This window comes from Saccopteryx leptura, chromosome 2 (genome assembly GCF_036850995.1).
Source record: "Saccopteryx leptura isolate mSacLep1 chromosome 2, mSacLep1_pri_phased_curated, whole genome shotgun sequence".
Classification (NCBI taxonomy): Eukaryota; Metazoa; Chordata; class Mammalia; order Chiroptera; family Emballonuridae; genus Saccopteryx; species Saccopteryx leptura.
The window spans coordinates 178,805,265-178,821,551 of NC_089504.1; the positions used below are offsets into that span (position 1 = coordinate 178,805,265).

The following is a 16,287-nucleotide window of genomic DNA, read 5'->3' on the forward strand; positions in this document are numbered from 1 at the left end:
CAGAGTTAGACTGGAGGAGTTGAGGCTCTAGGCCAAGGGGAGGAGCAGGGTGATGGAAGAAGGGAGGAGGGGATGGAGGTTTTGCCTAGCAATTGTCTAAGGTCACTTAGACACTATGAGGCAAGGGGAAAGAATTATGGTCTGGCTAGACAAGACCTAACCATTCAGAACTCAACTAAATTGGGCCTGTACCACCTTGAATCTTAGGAAACGGAAGGAAAAGTGTCCAGCATAAGAAACTGGATGGGAAGGCAATAGGACTATGAAGAAAGAGGAATCGAGGCTTGGGGAGGAGCCAAGGTAGTATGCATAGAATGACAATGACTTCCAAGCTCAGGAAAATAGGCATCTTTCCAAGTCACTTTGTTGCTATTTCTAAGTTTTGCAGCATCCTGCCAGGGTGGTATCCTTAAGTGAAGGAGTTTCAAAATTCTAGTCGATGGAGGTTCATTGGTCAGAGACAAAAGTTTATGGAAGAGCAAAAAAACCACAGTGCCATTTTTTATAAGGCAGAATTATTAAGTTTCAAGGAACTGTCTTTTATTCTGAGTGTATGTTCTTCCTACATTTCTGCTATGAAATGATGGTAATAGTAAAGAGTAGGTTTTCTTTTTTTTTAAAGTACTTGGCAAAATAAATAGATAGCAATACTATATCTATTCTAGCAAAACTTTGTTATTGTTTTAATTTTATTAAACTGTCAAATTCAAAAGTTGGGAAAACAGTGAAGTGGCTAAGAGCACAGAGGGTGTTCATAGAGCCCTCATTTACCTATTTATGAACTTGAAATAGGATAGCCAGATTTGAAGACAAAAACAAGATAACCAGTTAAATTTGAATTTCAGATAAAAAAAAAACTAAATTTTTTGTGCTTTTGTGGCCCAAATATAGTATTGGACATACTTATACTAAAAAATCCTATTAGTTTTTTATTTGAAATTCAAATAGATGTCCTGTTTTTTATAACAGCCCTAAATTGAGATTACTTAACTTTTTCATTCCTAACAAGACTAAGCCTTTATTAAAGTTTACTTGTTATTGTTGTTTTTGGAGTCCTGGTGGTTTCACGGCATGCCTACTTGTGTTATTTTTATCTAGTCATTTAATTTATGGGAGTCCAGATTTATTTATCAGAAAAACATGAATTATAAAAGCTCTTTCACAGACTTGATGTAAAAACTAAAGAAAATAGGTTGAATTAAATAACTCCCAAGGCGCGTTAATGCTGACCTCCGCCCAAGCCTCGCTCCGCCAAGACTACATATCCCACAATCCTAGTCAGCGTCCCCTCCCCCCCGCCATTACACCATTCCCTGGCCTCGTTCTCGACAACCCCTGCCTCTACAGAGGTGTGGTAGCACGCTGTTCTCGCGACTTTGCTTTATCCTACTTCTGTGCTACTGCTGTCGCGAGACTTCCTGCTTTTCCACCACCTCCGCCGTTTCCTTTGCTGCCGCTTTAATCCCGGACCCGGACCCAACCTCTCCTGTACCCGAACACTGGCCCCGGCTCCGCCGAGGCCCCAGTCCCCCAACCCCGCTTCGCCGCCGCCATGGCGGACCCTAAGTACGCCGACCTTCCCGGCATTGTGAGTACAGGGCCGGCCTCGGCTCCCCAGGACCGCGCCCCCGACCTCTTAAAGACCCCTAACAGGCACCAGCTTGTGACCCCTCCCGCCTGCAGCCCCTCCTCCGTCCCCAGGGCTCCTGCCACTCGCTCCTGGACGGGTTGCAGCATCTTCTGGGCTCCTCTGATCCGACTGGGCCGGGCCTTGGGACGCCCTACGAGGCTCCTCTTCCGGCAGTCGCCGGTTTCTCGGCCCAGAAATCGTCTCCGGGCCCTTACCGCTTGTGTCCAAGTGTTTCTGCCATCCGTGTCAACACCACCCGTGTCTCCCCAAATCTTCCCATAAGCCCCCCATCACCACCGCAGACACACATACCAGGCCACTTAGTGATGGCCGTCCTGCCAAGGAAGAGATTACCATGGCATAACCTGCGTGTGCTGGATGGAGAACTCTGTCCTCTGGGGAGTGCCCCATGCATGGAACCCTCCTCCCACCCTACCTTGTACAGGCCAGCATGTACCCTCTTTTGTGCTGCCCTGCCTGCATTCTTGGAGTGGGTGCTGGGTTACAGGACCTTGGCTACTAAGGTCCTGAGTCACTCTCAACCCTTGTGCCAGGATAGTGGTGTATGGTACCTAACTTGAGGATATCCCTTTTCCTACTTCTGATATAATGATTGCTGGGAACCCCTTCCCCTTCAAATTCGTAACATCTTTGTCATCACTTAAACACCTTTACCACCAAGTCCCAGTTGTCTTCACCAGCATCCCTATTCCTCTAAGACAAGGGAACTGATGTGCAGTTAACTGGGCTGGTGGAAGAGAAGGGACAGAATCCTGGCATCACAGCCTGCCTTCTCTGTTAACTTGTTCAAATGAAATAGGGTCAGGGATGTTGGTGGATGCTGGGTAATCAGGTTGGGTGGTCACTGCTTCTACCTGCAGGCTAGGAACGAGCCAGATGTTTATGAAACCAGCGACCTACCTGAGGATGACCAAGCTGAGTTCGATGCGGTAAGACTATGTGCTGCCTCAGGACCCCTCTAGATTCTGACCTCTCTCCCCCAGGTAGGCCCTTTCTCTTTTCTGGGGAGCCACAGCAATAAGCGGGTATGCCAACCCAGCCTGGGTGGTGTGTAGGTTGCAAGGCCTTGGTGGGCCAACTAACAAGACCTGATTCTTGTCCTTTGAAATAAAATTGAAATATCTCAAAACAGTTAGGTGAGAGGCTAGTGACTCCTTAGTCCCCTGGGTGCTAGTCCATGTAATGAATCATGAAGCCTGAGCTTTTACAAACTGCTTGCGGTTAATACATGTTCATTGGTATCCTGCAAAGAGCTAGACTTTGAAGTATAGAATAATACTCTTTAATATGACTATCTGTTGGGCAAAGAGTAAGAAAATTATTTGGAGACTTTAGAAAGATAAGGGACCTGGTTAGAGCAAAACAAATTTGAGGAAGAACGTAAATCTTTGATATCAGCAGAAGAGAAGCCCTTGGTAGCGCTTTCAAATCCAAGAACTCTGAGGAGGAAGGAATTAGCTCTGGACACATTTTAATGACTGGAGCCACTTAGCATTGTTTATTGAATTTGCTTGTTCTGTATTGATATTTTTTTGTGTAGTGCAGAGGAAAAAATGCACTGCCCTCAAGGATCCCCCATACTGATACGGAGTTAGGATACATACAGGAACCAGAAGAAAAACAAAATTGAGTGCATGGAAATAAAAAATTCTGTATGTTAAGTGCCAAGGGGAACAAAACTGTCTTACCGGATGTGTTTTAGGTTTTGTTATTTCCAAAGAGACCTGGGCTAGGGTTACATGGATGGTGTGAGATAAAGTTGTGACCAAGAGTCAGCGGGAACAGGCTCAGTATGTGTCTGTAAGTCTGTGGCTATGTCTGTGGGGCTGGTTAGTTCTGGAGAATGCTGGTTGCTGGCTTATAATGTATGGCTTGGTATACTCACTTATTCCTTATTTGATTTCGCCCATGTGGAAGTGGTTCGTACTTTGTGGGGAACACCTTCCCTGCCTCCTCTCTCAGTGGTATGTTCCTTGTGGCTTCTGTACTTGCTGGCATGTCAGTCTGTCCACTAAGCCTGAGTATCATTGCTTAATGCAGATGTTGTCATTGCTCAAGCACCTAGGTGTATATCTGTCACTCCCAAGAGGTTTCCTATTAGGAAGCTGTCTCTGATATCACAGGGCAGGAGTATATATGCTGAAAACTTCACTCTGCTGCCACAGTCAGATACTGCTCAACTCTGTCCAAGGCCTCTGCCTGTAAAACATCAAGCCTTCATGGTGAGATAATGAATGAAACTTTGTCCCTTTGTCACTGAATATGATACAGACAGGTAGTATCACAGCAGTTCCCTCTCCAAACCAAAACCTACATTGTAATTTTCCTTTTGAAGGTAATGGGATATCTTAATAAAAAGAAGATGACATCCATTCCAGCATGGAAGAACCTGAATGTGTAGCCCTGACTGTTTCTCCCTGCTGAGCCTGAGCAGTGTATTTTAGTAGCATCTGATGGGGAGAGGATGGCATATTGCCTAGGGTGCCGGTATAGACGTGTATAGGATCTGTATGGTGAATACCCCATCATTTAAAGCTCTGCTAAATGACTGTCACTAGGGAGGAGTGAGTGGGGTGAGGAGACCTTCAGCTGCTATGGGAACCTTGGCTGAGATGGGGGGAGGGGTACTGAGATGTTTCTTAATGTCAGCTAATGTCTCTGGCCCCTGTCCCTGTGGGCCTTAGGAAGGCAGCTTTCGGGAAGTCAGCTGAGTAATTGTTCTGCCATTGCTCTTAATACTGAGGTAAATGTGCAACTTGAGGAGCAGTGGCTGGTACTTAATCCATAAACCTCATGTCCATGAGGTCTGGATTCTCTTTTTTTTTAGATTTTATTTATTGACTTTTGGAGAGAGGGGAGAGAGAGAGGAAAGAGGAGGGAGAAACGGGAAGCATCTACTCGTAGTAGTTGCTTCCTGTATATGCCTTGATGGGACAAGCCCAAGGATTCAAACAGGATTCGAACTGGCTACCTCAGTGCTCCAGGTCCACACTTTGTGCCGCTGGATTCTCAATATCAGCTTCTCCCCTTCTCACCTACCCTCTAAAGACCTAGTACAAGTGCCAGTGCACATCTATTGTGACTAAACCATGAGGTTTTCAGTCACCTTTTTAACCCCTGGCAATAGCATCTTCTGCCGTAGTCTCCGTATTATTTTCAACAAAAATTTCTCTTCCCACCACCATCTGCCACCACTCCCCTTCCTTGGAGACAACCCATATGATCAGTTTCCTATTGAACCTTTGTGGGGGAGGGTCTCCAGATTTTTATTTAAAGGAATAGTCAGAGTGTTGACCCTCCCTGTCCTTTAACCTCCTTCCTCTATTTGCTCCACAGTGTAAGAAATGGGGCTGTTGAAGGAAATAATATCCTCTAATATCCCTTAAAGATAGTAATTGCTAGTTTAACTTAAACATAAGAGTTTTGCCGTTCCCATTTGGGGGTCCAAACACTCAATACAGTACAGAAGATGTATTGTAGAATTGTGCACCTGAAACCTATATAATTTTGTTAACCAGTATCACTCCAATAAAGTCAATGGAAAAAAAAGTTTTTACAGTTTCCATAGTGAGGAGGATGGGGGGAGTAGTCAAAGGTTTTAATTTGGTAAGGCTGATCCTGAGTTTCCTACTTTCCCTTTAAAATGATTTTAGCAAGAAGTAAAATATTCTAAAATAAATGGGCTAGAAAACTATACAGGCTAGCCCTTTCTTCCTCAGTCTAGGAGAATTTCCTCTCTGCATTTCAGACACTACTGGGTTTATTGGTGCGATGGGCTTGTTCGGAACTTTTTTAAAAATGTCCAGAAAGCTAATACCTAATCAGAATTCCATTCCTTTTGGATCCATAGTCTGCCTTGAGTCTGAGCCATTCTGCTTAAGGCTTTTGAAGTGCTGGAGCAAGGGGAGTATATTTAGAAAACCGCACAAGAAGTAGGGTTTGGTTTTTCCCTTTATTTTATATTCTCAATGCCATATGAAAGGGGAAATAAATGACCTGACTTAGTTTGGTGGGGCCCTGGCAGAGGCTTCAGTTCTCCAAAGGGTAGGTACTGCTGGACACTCTACCAGCCTGAAATGACAGATAGTACGTTCACCTTACAATTTGGGATATCATAGAGTATGCTTATGTTCATTGACTGTTGGCGCACTTGAACTTACCTGAGTTTTCCTGATGCTTCCCCCATCCTCCCTCCTCACCACCTTGCCTGGACACTAGTTTGCACAAGTAAGACCATTCGATGCTTCTTCTTTGCATGTTTTTTTCATCTGCCATCTTGCATGCAATGCTCTGTCACTGTGCTATTGTCTATAGCTAATTTAAATTCTGAGTCCCTAGTTGGGTCACTAAGGGGCCTGCTGGCCTTATGTTTAAAGATCAGAAATCAAGGTTTAGAAGCACAATGATGACCCATAAATCATTGTCTCTTCTTGTGATGTCTGCAGAATAAAACTGTCCAATGGAGGATGGTATAGGAACATGATGGCTAGGAATGTTTTGGGACATAAGGCATTTAGGGGCTAGATTTAGAAAGGGGTTGCCTTTCCCAGAATGAAATGGAGTTAAGAGTAAAGGAATGACTTATCAGCTATTCCAGACGGGTGGAGAACAAGGGAACAGTGATAGTCCTCACTTAGCTGTATGTGGATTATGCCTGGAAAGAAGCTCATTTTAATATTCTCCTATGCTAAGCCTTTAGAGAAAGGTAAATAGGATAGGAAAGGGGTGTTATGTGCTAATTTTAAGGTAACAACTGCATTATTTGTGCTTTCACGAGTCTTTCTGTTTCTGTACCTCTCCTTTAGAAAAGATGGTTGGTCAGCACTATGTTGGTCTATCCTGGACAGTTTTATTCTACAGTACTATCCATCCTCCTTGTCATTATGGTTCCAAAATCCCTCTGGCTGCAGTGTTGGCATAGAGCCTGAACAGGCTCAGAGAACAGCAGTGGCCTCTTCCCCTATCTGATCTAGAATCTCACATTTTGCCTCAGAGGTACAGCCGTTTAGTCAGACAGCCCTGGGGAGTCTGGGAGTCATGTACCAGGTAAGCTAGTCCCTGGGATCAGGGCCCTTAGAATTTTTAGTCAAGGTTTCTAGATGTAGTTTCCATGGTGACTGTTACTATTCCAGGTTACAGGAATTATGCCTATAATCTCATCATTCCTCCAACCTACTCATAGGACAGATCTGGACGTGGTATATACTATTTACAGACTAATGTGCCACTTTTCCTTTTCTTTGATTTTCTGTTCTCCCCCATTCTGATTGTTCTTCATGATTTGAACTTAGACCCATTGTCTTTTTTTTTTTTTAAGGTAGAAAGGGACAGACAGAAACAGACAGACAGGAAAAGAGAGAGATGAGAAGCATCAATTCATAGTTGCGGCACCCTAGTTGTTCATTGATTGCTTTCTCATATGTGCCTTGACTGGGTGGCTCCAGCTGAGCCAGTAACCTTGGACTCAAGCCAGCAACCTAGGGCTTCAAGCCAGTGACCTATGAGCTCAATCCAGCAACCATGGGGTCACATCTATGATCCCATTCTGAAGCTGATGACCTCACTCTCATGCTGGTGAGCCCGTTGCTCACTCCGGTGACCTTCAGGTTTTGAACCTGGGTTCTCATTGTCTCAGACTGATGTTCCATCCACTGTGCCACCGCCTGGTCAGGCATTTTTTAAAAAATATTATTTATTGATTTGAGAGAGAGAAAGAAGGAGGAGCAGAAAGCATCAACTCATAGTAGTTGCTTCTCTTATGTGCCTTGACCAGGCAAGCTAGGGTTTTAAACCAGAGACCACAGTGTTCCAGGTTGACGTTTTATCTACTGCTCCACCACAGGTCAGGCTTTCTCTTTCTCCTTGGGTTTCTCCCAGCTGGTTTTAACTTGGTGGGCAAGTAGGATAAGTGTGTAGTGTGTGTGTCCTCCCCTCATGTGTTTGCATGTGTGCACTGTAAGTGCTTACACCCACTCTGCAGAGACATCTCAGCCTAGACCACAGGACACGGGTCCTCCTCTACCCTGAGCTGAGAGAGGAGTCTTGGCTAGGGTGGACCCTGATGTCAGGAATGGAGAGGTTGAGGTTCAGGTATATTTAGCTGAAATTTCTGGCGCAGGAAGCACTTGACTCTCTGTCTGCCCATCTATAGAGCTCCTGGAAAGGCATATGTACAGCTGGATTTCCCTTCCTGGCAGTTCTTTACTAGTCTTGCCTGAAAGTAGGATTCTTATCTTTGTGGTCTAGATTGAAATAAGACCCCTCTGAAACACTCCCCCTTGTCTACCCTCCTACCCCTGTGATTCTGTGAATACGGGGTTGAAGAAATGTTCTGCAAATGAAGTGGTAGCTGTGACTGTTGGTTTCCTCTGTACTTTGTGCTAGCACATCATGGCAGAATTGCTCTGGATCCCTTAGAGCTGTAAGTTGAGACACCCATCACTCAAGATGGATTTGGATTCAAACACAGACTACACGAGAGACCAGGATTTGCCTCCCTCTCTCCTCTAGCAGCAGAGAATGAGCATGGGGCTGCAATTAGGTGCTTCATCATTTCTCTAAACTCACCATCAGTACCTGACATATTTTATTTTGCTTAACCTAAAATCATACCAGACCACCCACATGAGCACTCTCATTGTGATCCGATTCTAATCCAAATGTCTAATTCTTCAAAACTAGAGAAACCAGGAGATAGGAAGACGTAAACCATAAACACCTCCCTTGAGCTTTATGGACCCTCAATCAGCTGAGGTCCTCAGACTCTCCATAGCCTCTGCTTCACGTTTTCCCATTTCTACAGCTTGTCCTCCACCTCAGCCTTCTCTTCCCCTACTTTCCTATTCCATACCACTAGCTGCAACATCTAACTACTAGTTCTCAAATGATCCTGAATTGCTGCTAATGGCAAAGCTTCATAACATCCTCACCACCAGAGAGGAAGGGACCCAAGCTTTTCTTTCTCTTGGGGTATGTGACAACCCCAGCTGAAATTTCTTGGCCCCTAAATTTTGCTAGGCTCCCCTGGGCCCTGTGGTGTGGTGTGTTTGAAGACTATCATGTAGTGCATGTGACAATTTGCTAATAACAATTTTGTCTTTTTTTTTTTTCCCTCCCTCACCCCCATTTCCCCACTCCCTTTCCTTAAAATTCTTGATTTTCTCACCTCTGGGGAAACCACAAGGAGCTGGTAAGAAGCCTGACCTTTCATCTGCTTTTTAATGGGGTGTGCTGTGCTGTGATGGGCAGTTGTTTTTAATTTTTGTCTCTAAATCTTTAATCTGTTCAGCCCCACCTCCAGCTGACATCCATTTCCCATCTCATAAGTCACTGTAATGACACTGCCCCTGATGCATGCCCCCCCAATCTCTGGTGGAGTAGGTGCCACTCGAGGACTAAAGTGTGCTGCCCACCTGAGTCTCCAGGGCCACACCTTCCTAGAGACTCCTCGAGGATGCCAGTGTCAGGCAACCGTCTGACTCAGGACATGCTCAGCATCAGGAATAGTGATGCTCAGCATCAATGAAAGCATGGTCCATCCCTATTATAGTCCAGAACCTCTGAAACTCACATTCTGTGTTTTTACCTTTTTTTTTTTTTTTACTCCATCTCTTCCGTTTTTAAGAAAGTAAATTAAGAAAGTAGGTTCTCATCTGCGCAGTTAACAAATGGTAGCTATAATTAATTTCTTTCCTTGGTCTGTAGATTGTGTCTTTCATTCTTCTTTTTAAGAGAATTTAAAAAAATGTATTTCTACTTCATTGGCCTTGATTAGGGCACTCACAAGGAGTGGCATATTACTGCGTGTGAACTTAAGAGCAGATGGTTGTCTTTCCTGAGCATGAGTCCTCAGACACTTATAGAGGCTAGAGACCACATAGTTATTTGGCTGGTGGGTGCTCAGGCCATAACATTTCAGAGAAGATTAAAAGAGATAATAATTTGGGACTCAGTTGTCTTTTCCCCTAGGCTCTTGCATATGAGACATTGAACCCATTTGTTTTTCCTTTATTTTTAGCTCTTGTCTCTCTGCCCAGCACTTTCCCAAAGAAGAACTAAAGATCAAAGTTGTTAATTTCTCCTTACCCCCTCTCCTTCCTTATTTTTAAAGCGGCCACTCACACTGATTCCTTTTCTAATAGCAGGCTAGAGATGAAGGATGGAGTTTCTTTCTGCTACTCTTTCTCCATTATGTCTCTCCATCATCATCCGCCTCCTACCCCAGTACCTACAGGCAGAGATTATTGGTCCTGGCTGCATATCAGAAATATTAGAATCACCTGGGTAGCTTTTAAACTGGCCAGCTGCCCTAGCAATACCCTAACAGGGGTCTCCAAACTTTTTACACAGGGGGCCAGTTCACTGTCCCTCAGACCATTGGAGGGCTGCCAAATACAGTGGTCCTCTCACTGACCACCAATGAAAGAGGTGCCCCTTCCAGAAGTGCAGTGGGGGCTGGATAAATGGCCTCAGGGGGCCGCGTTGCGGCCCGCGGGCCGTAGTTTGGGGACGCCTGCCCTAGAATAATAAATCAGAATCTACAGTGGTGAGCCCAGGCTACTTTTTTTTAAAACATTTTTTAAGTGATTCTATTGTGCATACAGTTGAGAACCAGTTAAAGAAAAGGAGACTCACTTTGCCTGTCTTTTGCAGAAGGTGGAAAAGTTATCCTCCAAAGAAAAGGACTCCTGAGTCTACTTCCGTCCTTCAGTAATGCAGTAAGAGCTGTCAGATTGCTGACAGTTTAAGGACAGACAGGCAGTCCAAAGTGGCCAGTCTTGGTATAGTTATTGGAATCTGAACAGGCAGTGGATACCTAGTAAGGAGGGAACCTCTCTACCTCAATTTCTAGAGTACAATCTCTTCACTCTCTTTACCATGTCCCCTGTGTATGGGATAGCTTCAGCGTTAGGCAGCAGAGAGGTCAGGGAGAAAGGGCAGGTGCTGCAGTTCTCTGAACAGGTGCTGGGCTACTTGCATTTCACGACTTATGTATGGCCCTTGCCCACAGGTATTCTTGGCAAGCAGATACTGCTTCTGCTTGTTGCTTCTAAGTTGTCCCTTAAAAAATAATACAGTAAGCCCTTGCCTCTTCTCTCTATCCCCTGAATTCCTTGACCTCATGGCAGCCTGGAAACAGCTGGTTAGGCCCTCTGCCAGCCAACTTTTTTGTATGGAAGAGCTGACATCCTCCCTTCAGCAGCATATTAAAGTCTTAATATTCACCCTTCAAGTTAGTAGCTTGATTGTCTGCTGTCCCTCCTCTTTTCCTCCAGCAAGAATGGAGGTTAGCTTGAAAATGGACTTCCTCTACAGCGAGGAAAGGGAGGGGGAGGTTAAAAGAGGTCAGGTTGGTTTCTTCCCTTAAAGCATGCTGTGTGCCAGATAACTGGGAGGAGGGGCCAGCTGGTTGGGGTGGGGAAATGGGGAGGCTGTGCTTACCTCTGTTCTCGGTTGAATCAGGGTGTTAATATTTATACAACTGATACTCCATATTTAGCAGGAAGCTTCCATTTCCTAGGTTGAGCCTGAGTTGGCTCAACCTAGCTTTGAATGGAGCTGCCCCTTCTTTCCTCTTAGAAATAGGAACCAGTCTCCTAATATTTGGGGGATTTTGTGGGTAAGTTCTAAATGTGAATGAGTCTGCCCTGGACCTGAACTACTTATTCTTGCAGGAGGAACTGACAAGCACAAGTGTGGAGCACATCATTGTCAATCCCAATGCTGCCTATGACAAGTTCAAAGACAAAAGAGTGGGGACAAAGGGACTTGGTGAGACTGGGCTTTAAATTGGGTGGGAAGAAGCCTGTCCGACTTTTGGGAAGGGGTTCCTCATAAAGATTTCTCGTGGAAGCCCTTATTGTCCTCTGAGACCATGACTGCTCTGGGCCTAGATCAGACCCTCAATTTCATCTTTTGTTGACAGATTTCTCAGATCGTATTGGAAAAACCAAGAGGACAGGATATGAATCTGGAGAATATGAAATGGTTTGTTGTGTGTATGATGGGAATGGTGAAGTGATCCTCTCTAGCAGGAGATCAAGGAATACAGTTAGATTCTGAGTTTCTTTCTGGTTGGGGGTCCTGAGGAACCCAGCAAGACACAGTTGAGACTGCTTTATCCCTCTGCTGTTTGCTTTGGGGAGTCTCTAGGCCTCCAGCTATTTCAGTTCACTAGGGCACTGTGGATTCTGAGTTTGATAAAATATACTTACAATTCAACCCCGGGGTTTGGATAAATTCTTGGGTTTCCTATACTAGAAGGTATACCATCATCTTCTGTGCTTGCTTTCTAGCTTGGAGAGGGTCTGGGAGTGAAGGAGACACCCCAGCAAAAGTACCAGCGACTACTTCATGAGGTACAAGAGCTGACAACTGAAGTTGAGAAAATCAAGGTAACTATAAACTCTCTCCTGCCCTCTCTGCTATGACTTATATATCAGAAGATGACCTCCCAGCAGGAGGAAAAAAAGTCCCTGGATCGGGGGCTGAAGTTTCCTGAGTTTAGGAATATATAGAAATCTACATTCAGTGCTGTAGGTGGCTCCCAATCACAGCTAGGTCTTGATCCATTTTTTTTTCTTAGTCCACTCTTGCCACCCTTCACTGTCTACTTTTCATACCAGACAACAGTGAAGGAGTCAGCCACTGAGGAGAAGCTGACCCCTGTGGTGCTGGCCAAACAGCTGGCAGCCCTGAAGCAGCAGCTGGTTGCTTCCCACCTGGAGAAGCTTCTCGGACCGGATGCAACAATCAACCTTACTGACCCTGATGGAGCTCTGGCAAAGTGGGTGCCCTACTTGGTTGGGAAATCATTGCTAATGAGGGTGTAGAAGGATTCTTCCAGGTATTAACAGAGCTACTAAGGGAAGAGGTGACCTAGCTGTTCCTTAATGCTGACTACTATGAAGTAAAAATGAGAAAGATTGACTGATTTGGCCTGCATCCTTCAAGTCATATTATCACGGGATCTTTTGACCTAGGCGCCTACTACTACAGCTGGAAGCAACAAAGAACAGCAGAGGGGCTGGTTCAGGAGCAAAGACCACAAGTGGGCCCCCCTCAGATAGCAGCCTTGTCACTTACGAACTACATTCTCGGCCTGAGCAGGACAAGTTCTCTCAAGTTGCCAAAGTATGTATGTATATAGTGGGGGTGGGGGAGCGGGGCGGGAACACACGTGAGGAAGACATGGCCCTCCTAGAGACTTTTCTGTTTTCCTCCAAGGGATCAGTTCTGGGGAGAGGATGCTTCTGATTCTTCTTGAATGTCTTATTCTTTTTTTTCTTTTTTCTGACAGAATCAGAGAGAGGGACATATAGGGACAGACAGACAGAAAGGAACAGAGATGAGAAGCATCAGTTCTTCTTTGCGGCTCCTTAGTTGTTCATTAATTGCTTTCTCATATGTGCCTTGACCAAGGGGGGCTACAGCAGAGTGAGTGACCCCTCGCTCAAGCCGGTGACCTTGGGCTCAAGCCAGTTACGTTGGGCGTCAAGCCAGCGACCTTTGGGCTCAAGACAGTGACCATGGGGTCATGTCTATGATCCCACGCTCAAGCCAGCAACCCTGTGTTCAAACTGGATGAGCCATACCCAAGCCAGCGATCTCGGGGTTTCAAATCTGGGTCCTCTGTGTCTCAGTTTGACGCTCTTATCCACTGCGCCACTACCTGGTCAGGCTTGATGTCTTCTTATTCTTCATGTTTCCATCACCCATCTACTTGCGGTTGAGATGTTAAGATTGTGACTTGGGAAATGTTCCTTGGAAAGGCATCCCTTGGTAGATGGGAGGGGGGAGAGGAATTTAAGCAGATAAGCAGAGAATAGCAAGATCTTACCTCTCACTACAGCAGCAGGGAGGCGGATGGCAAATCTTACCTCTTTTCTCCTTGTAGGTTGCAGAACTTGAGAAGCGCCTGACAGAGCTGGAAGCAACTGTACGCTGTGATCAGGATGCTCAGGTCAGGTGCTTTCCTATACTTAGTCTGACCCACATCCTGTACTCTCAGCCTCAGGTCCACAGCATTTCACAGAATCCTGGGAGGAGTCAGGAAAGGGCTTTGGTTCTAAGATCAGCCAGTTGGCTTCCAGCTAGAACACAAAGGATGGGAAAAGGCGGTAATCATTTGGAGATAGTAGAACCACTGATTTCTTTCCTCCTTTTTCCCACCAGAATCCCCTTTCAGCAGGTCTACAGGGAGCCTGCCTTATGGTAAGTGTAAAAGGAACTGGAGTGTTCAGGTTACAAGGGGACATTGGAATTGAGTTGGAGAATGATTTTGAGGTTTCTACAGCTATATATTAATTATCCACAGTGGAATATGGCCTCTTTGTAGTCTTTCCCCTTCGTGAAGCTTGTCCCAACCTCCTCCCCCAGGAGACTGTAGAGCTGTTGCAGGCAAAGGTGAGCGCCCTGGACCTTGCTGTTTTGGACCAAGTGGAGGCTCGGCTACAGGTATTAAGTGGAGGACAAAGTGGATTACAGGTAGCTCAGGACTTTGAAGCCCTGAATGCGCTTACCTATGGACCTTAAAAATCTGTGCTTGCAGAGTGTCCTGGGAAAGGTGAATGAGATTGCCAAGCATAAAGCTTCTGTAGAGGATGCAGATACACAAAGCAAGGTCAGGAAGACATCTTTCCTCATCTTCATACCCTTTCCTGCTCCTTTATGTTCTCCGAGTCACCCTATGGATGAGAGCACTGAATTGTCAGGTCCCTGTCTTTATAAACCCATACCTGCTGAGAATGTCAGAGCAGTGCTTTGCCCCACCCCACCTAGCTGACCTTGTCCCACCCTGTTGAAGTAGTCAGTGTGTGCTTCACCGATAGCTGGGCCACTCCCTCTGGGCCCTGTCATGTCCCTCCAGGTGTACCAGCTATATGAAACCATCCAGCGCTGGAGCCCCATCGCCTCTACCCTTCCTGAGCTGGTGCAAAGACTTGTCACCATCAGGCAGCTGCATGAGCAAGGTGGGAAGCCAGCTGTCAGGCAGGGGTGCTCAGAGGAATTACAAAGTACACAACTTCTGTTCTCTTTCCTCTTGTCTTGCATTCCAACCTCCCCCATACCTTTATTTTGTAGCCATGCAGTTTGGTCAGCTTCTGACACACTTGGACACTACACAGCAGATGATTGCTGATTCCCTCAAAGACAACATCACCCTCTTAACCCAGGTACCTGCTCCTTTTTGGGTTGCTGCATCCCTTAGCACACACAGTCCAGGTTCTCCAACTTTATCACTGAGGGTTCTGCCTTAGTTCTTTTGCTAGCATGGTTTATGGCAGGGCCTTAGTTTGAGTCTCCACTGTTTTTCAGTGGTTGTAGAACCTTTGATAACTTACTTTAAGTTTTTTAATTTTTGATTTTTTTAGAGAGGGAAGGAGAGAAACTGATTTGTTGTTCTACTTACTTACACATTCATTGGTTGATTCTTGTATGTGCCCTGATCTGCACCTTGGGTGTTTCAGAACTACGCTTTAACCAACTGAGCTAGCTGCCAGGCCAGGGCTAGCCTGCAAACTTAACTTGTCTTACCCTCTGGAAAATTATACCTACCTTTGAGTTAAATAACAGGGGTGAATTGTTAGTTCAGTAAACATCAGATTTTCCTCAAAAACCTACCCTTCCCTCTGTAGTGTCAGCTTAACTTTATCCTCCCTAGGTCCTCATCCAGGTGCTCCTGAGCATAGTTAATACATTGGAAGGAATAGAGACTTTCAGGTCAGGAGCTAGGCTCCAGCCTGGTTCTGCCACATCATTTCTGACTCTAAGCAGTGTGCCTCACCTTCTTCCTTCATTCTTTTAGCAGTGTCCAGCACATAATGAGTCCTTGGTTTCTGTTGAGACATGTTTTTCAGTGCTGGGGGAGCATTAAAGTTGAGACCGGCATCACAAGTCCATCAAAATAAATGAAAAAACATACTTAGTATAATGTTCTTTCTCTAGAGAAGTTTTCCAATTTTGAACCAGTAAACGCCTATTTTAAAAAAATCTTATCTGGCCCTTTTAAGAGTCCTGTCTGCTTGACAGACCCTGAGTTCAGTTGTAATGTCCATACTCCAAGTGTAGTTTGAAAACTGCTGCTATAACCTCCCTGTTGTGGGTTCCATAAGCTTTGTTTCCATTTCATTTTGTCCCAAGAGAATTTCTTTAGGTCCTCATCCTGGTAAACACCTGGACCTGACAAAGAACACAATTACTTTATTACTTTCTAGGTGCAGACAACCATGCGTGAAAACCTGGTCACAGTTGAGGGTAATTTTGCCAACATTGATGAACGGATGAAGAAACTGGGCAAGTGAGCCCCTTTGGGAGATGGAGAACAGGGTTAACACCTACCCCTTTGAACAGCTTACATAGGATTTCCCCTTAATTCTAACTCTCACATCCTCATCCTATTTGATACTGGAGACAAGGGGGTCTTCTTGCATGTGGGGTTTACCCCCCTCCTCTGATGACTAGAGTGGTAGCTGGGGATATTAGATGGTTGGCTCCCCTCAGGCCCAGCAGATAAGGACGTGGGCCCAGGCGCATGCCAGCTTATGTCCAATACTGCTTTGTCCAGTGGGAATGATGGGGCCCTGTCCTCCAGCACAGTTTCTGTGGCTGATTGTAACACTGTACAACTGTATCTG

The 16,287-nt window shown here is 45.4% G+C and overlaps 1 protein-coding gene across 1 annotated transcript; it reads left to right on the forward strand.

Annotated features, from left to right (window-relative positions):
- Positions 1-1,310: 1,310 nt before the first annotated feature.
- DCTN2 (dynactin subunit 2) lies at positions 1,311-16,286 on the forward strand. Its single transcript, XM_066369382.1, has 14 exons — positions 1,311-1,588; positions 2,512-2,580; positions 11,326-11,422; positions 11,577-11,638; positions 11,947-12,045; positions 12,277-12,437; positions 12,634-12,784; positions 13,548-13,613; positions 13,826-13,864; positions 14,030-14,107; positions 14,202-14,273; positions 14,520-14,622; positions 14,735-14,826; positions 15,868-16,286. The coding sequence occupies exons 1-14, from the start codon at positions 1,553-1,555 to the stop codon at positions 15,952-15,954; spliced, it is 1,212 nt and encodes a 403-aa protein (XP_066225479.1). The 5' UTR covers positions 1,311-1,552; the 3' UTR covers positions 15,955-16,286.
- The last annotated feature ends 1 nt before the right edge of the window (position 16,287 follows it).

What these genes read in the sequence shown, in the direction of transcription:
- DCTN2 (XM_066369382.1), top strand. Translation starts at nt 1,553, where the DNA reads ATGGCGGACCCTAAGTACGCCGACCTTCCCGGCATT. An exon ending in ACGCCGACCTTCCCGGCATT is followed by an intron (nt 1,589 to 2,511) that starts GTGAGTACAGGG and finishes TTCTACCTGCAG; the next exon opens with GCTAGGAACGAGCCAGATGT. An exon ending in CCTGATGGAGCTCTGGCAAA is followed by an intron (nt 12,438 to 12,633) that starts GTGGGTGCCCTA and finishes CTTTTGACCTAG; the next exon opens with GCGCCTACTACTACAGCTGG.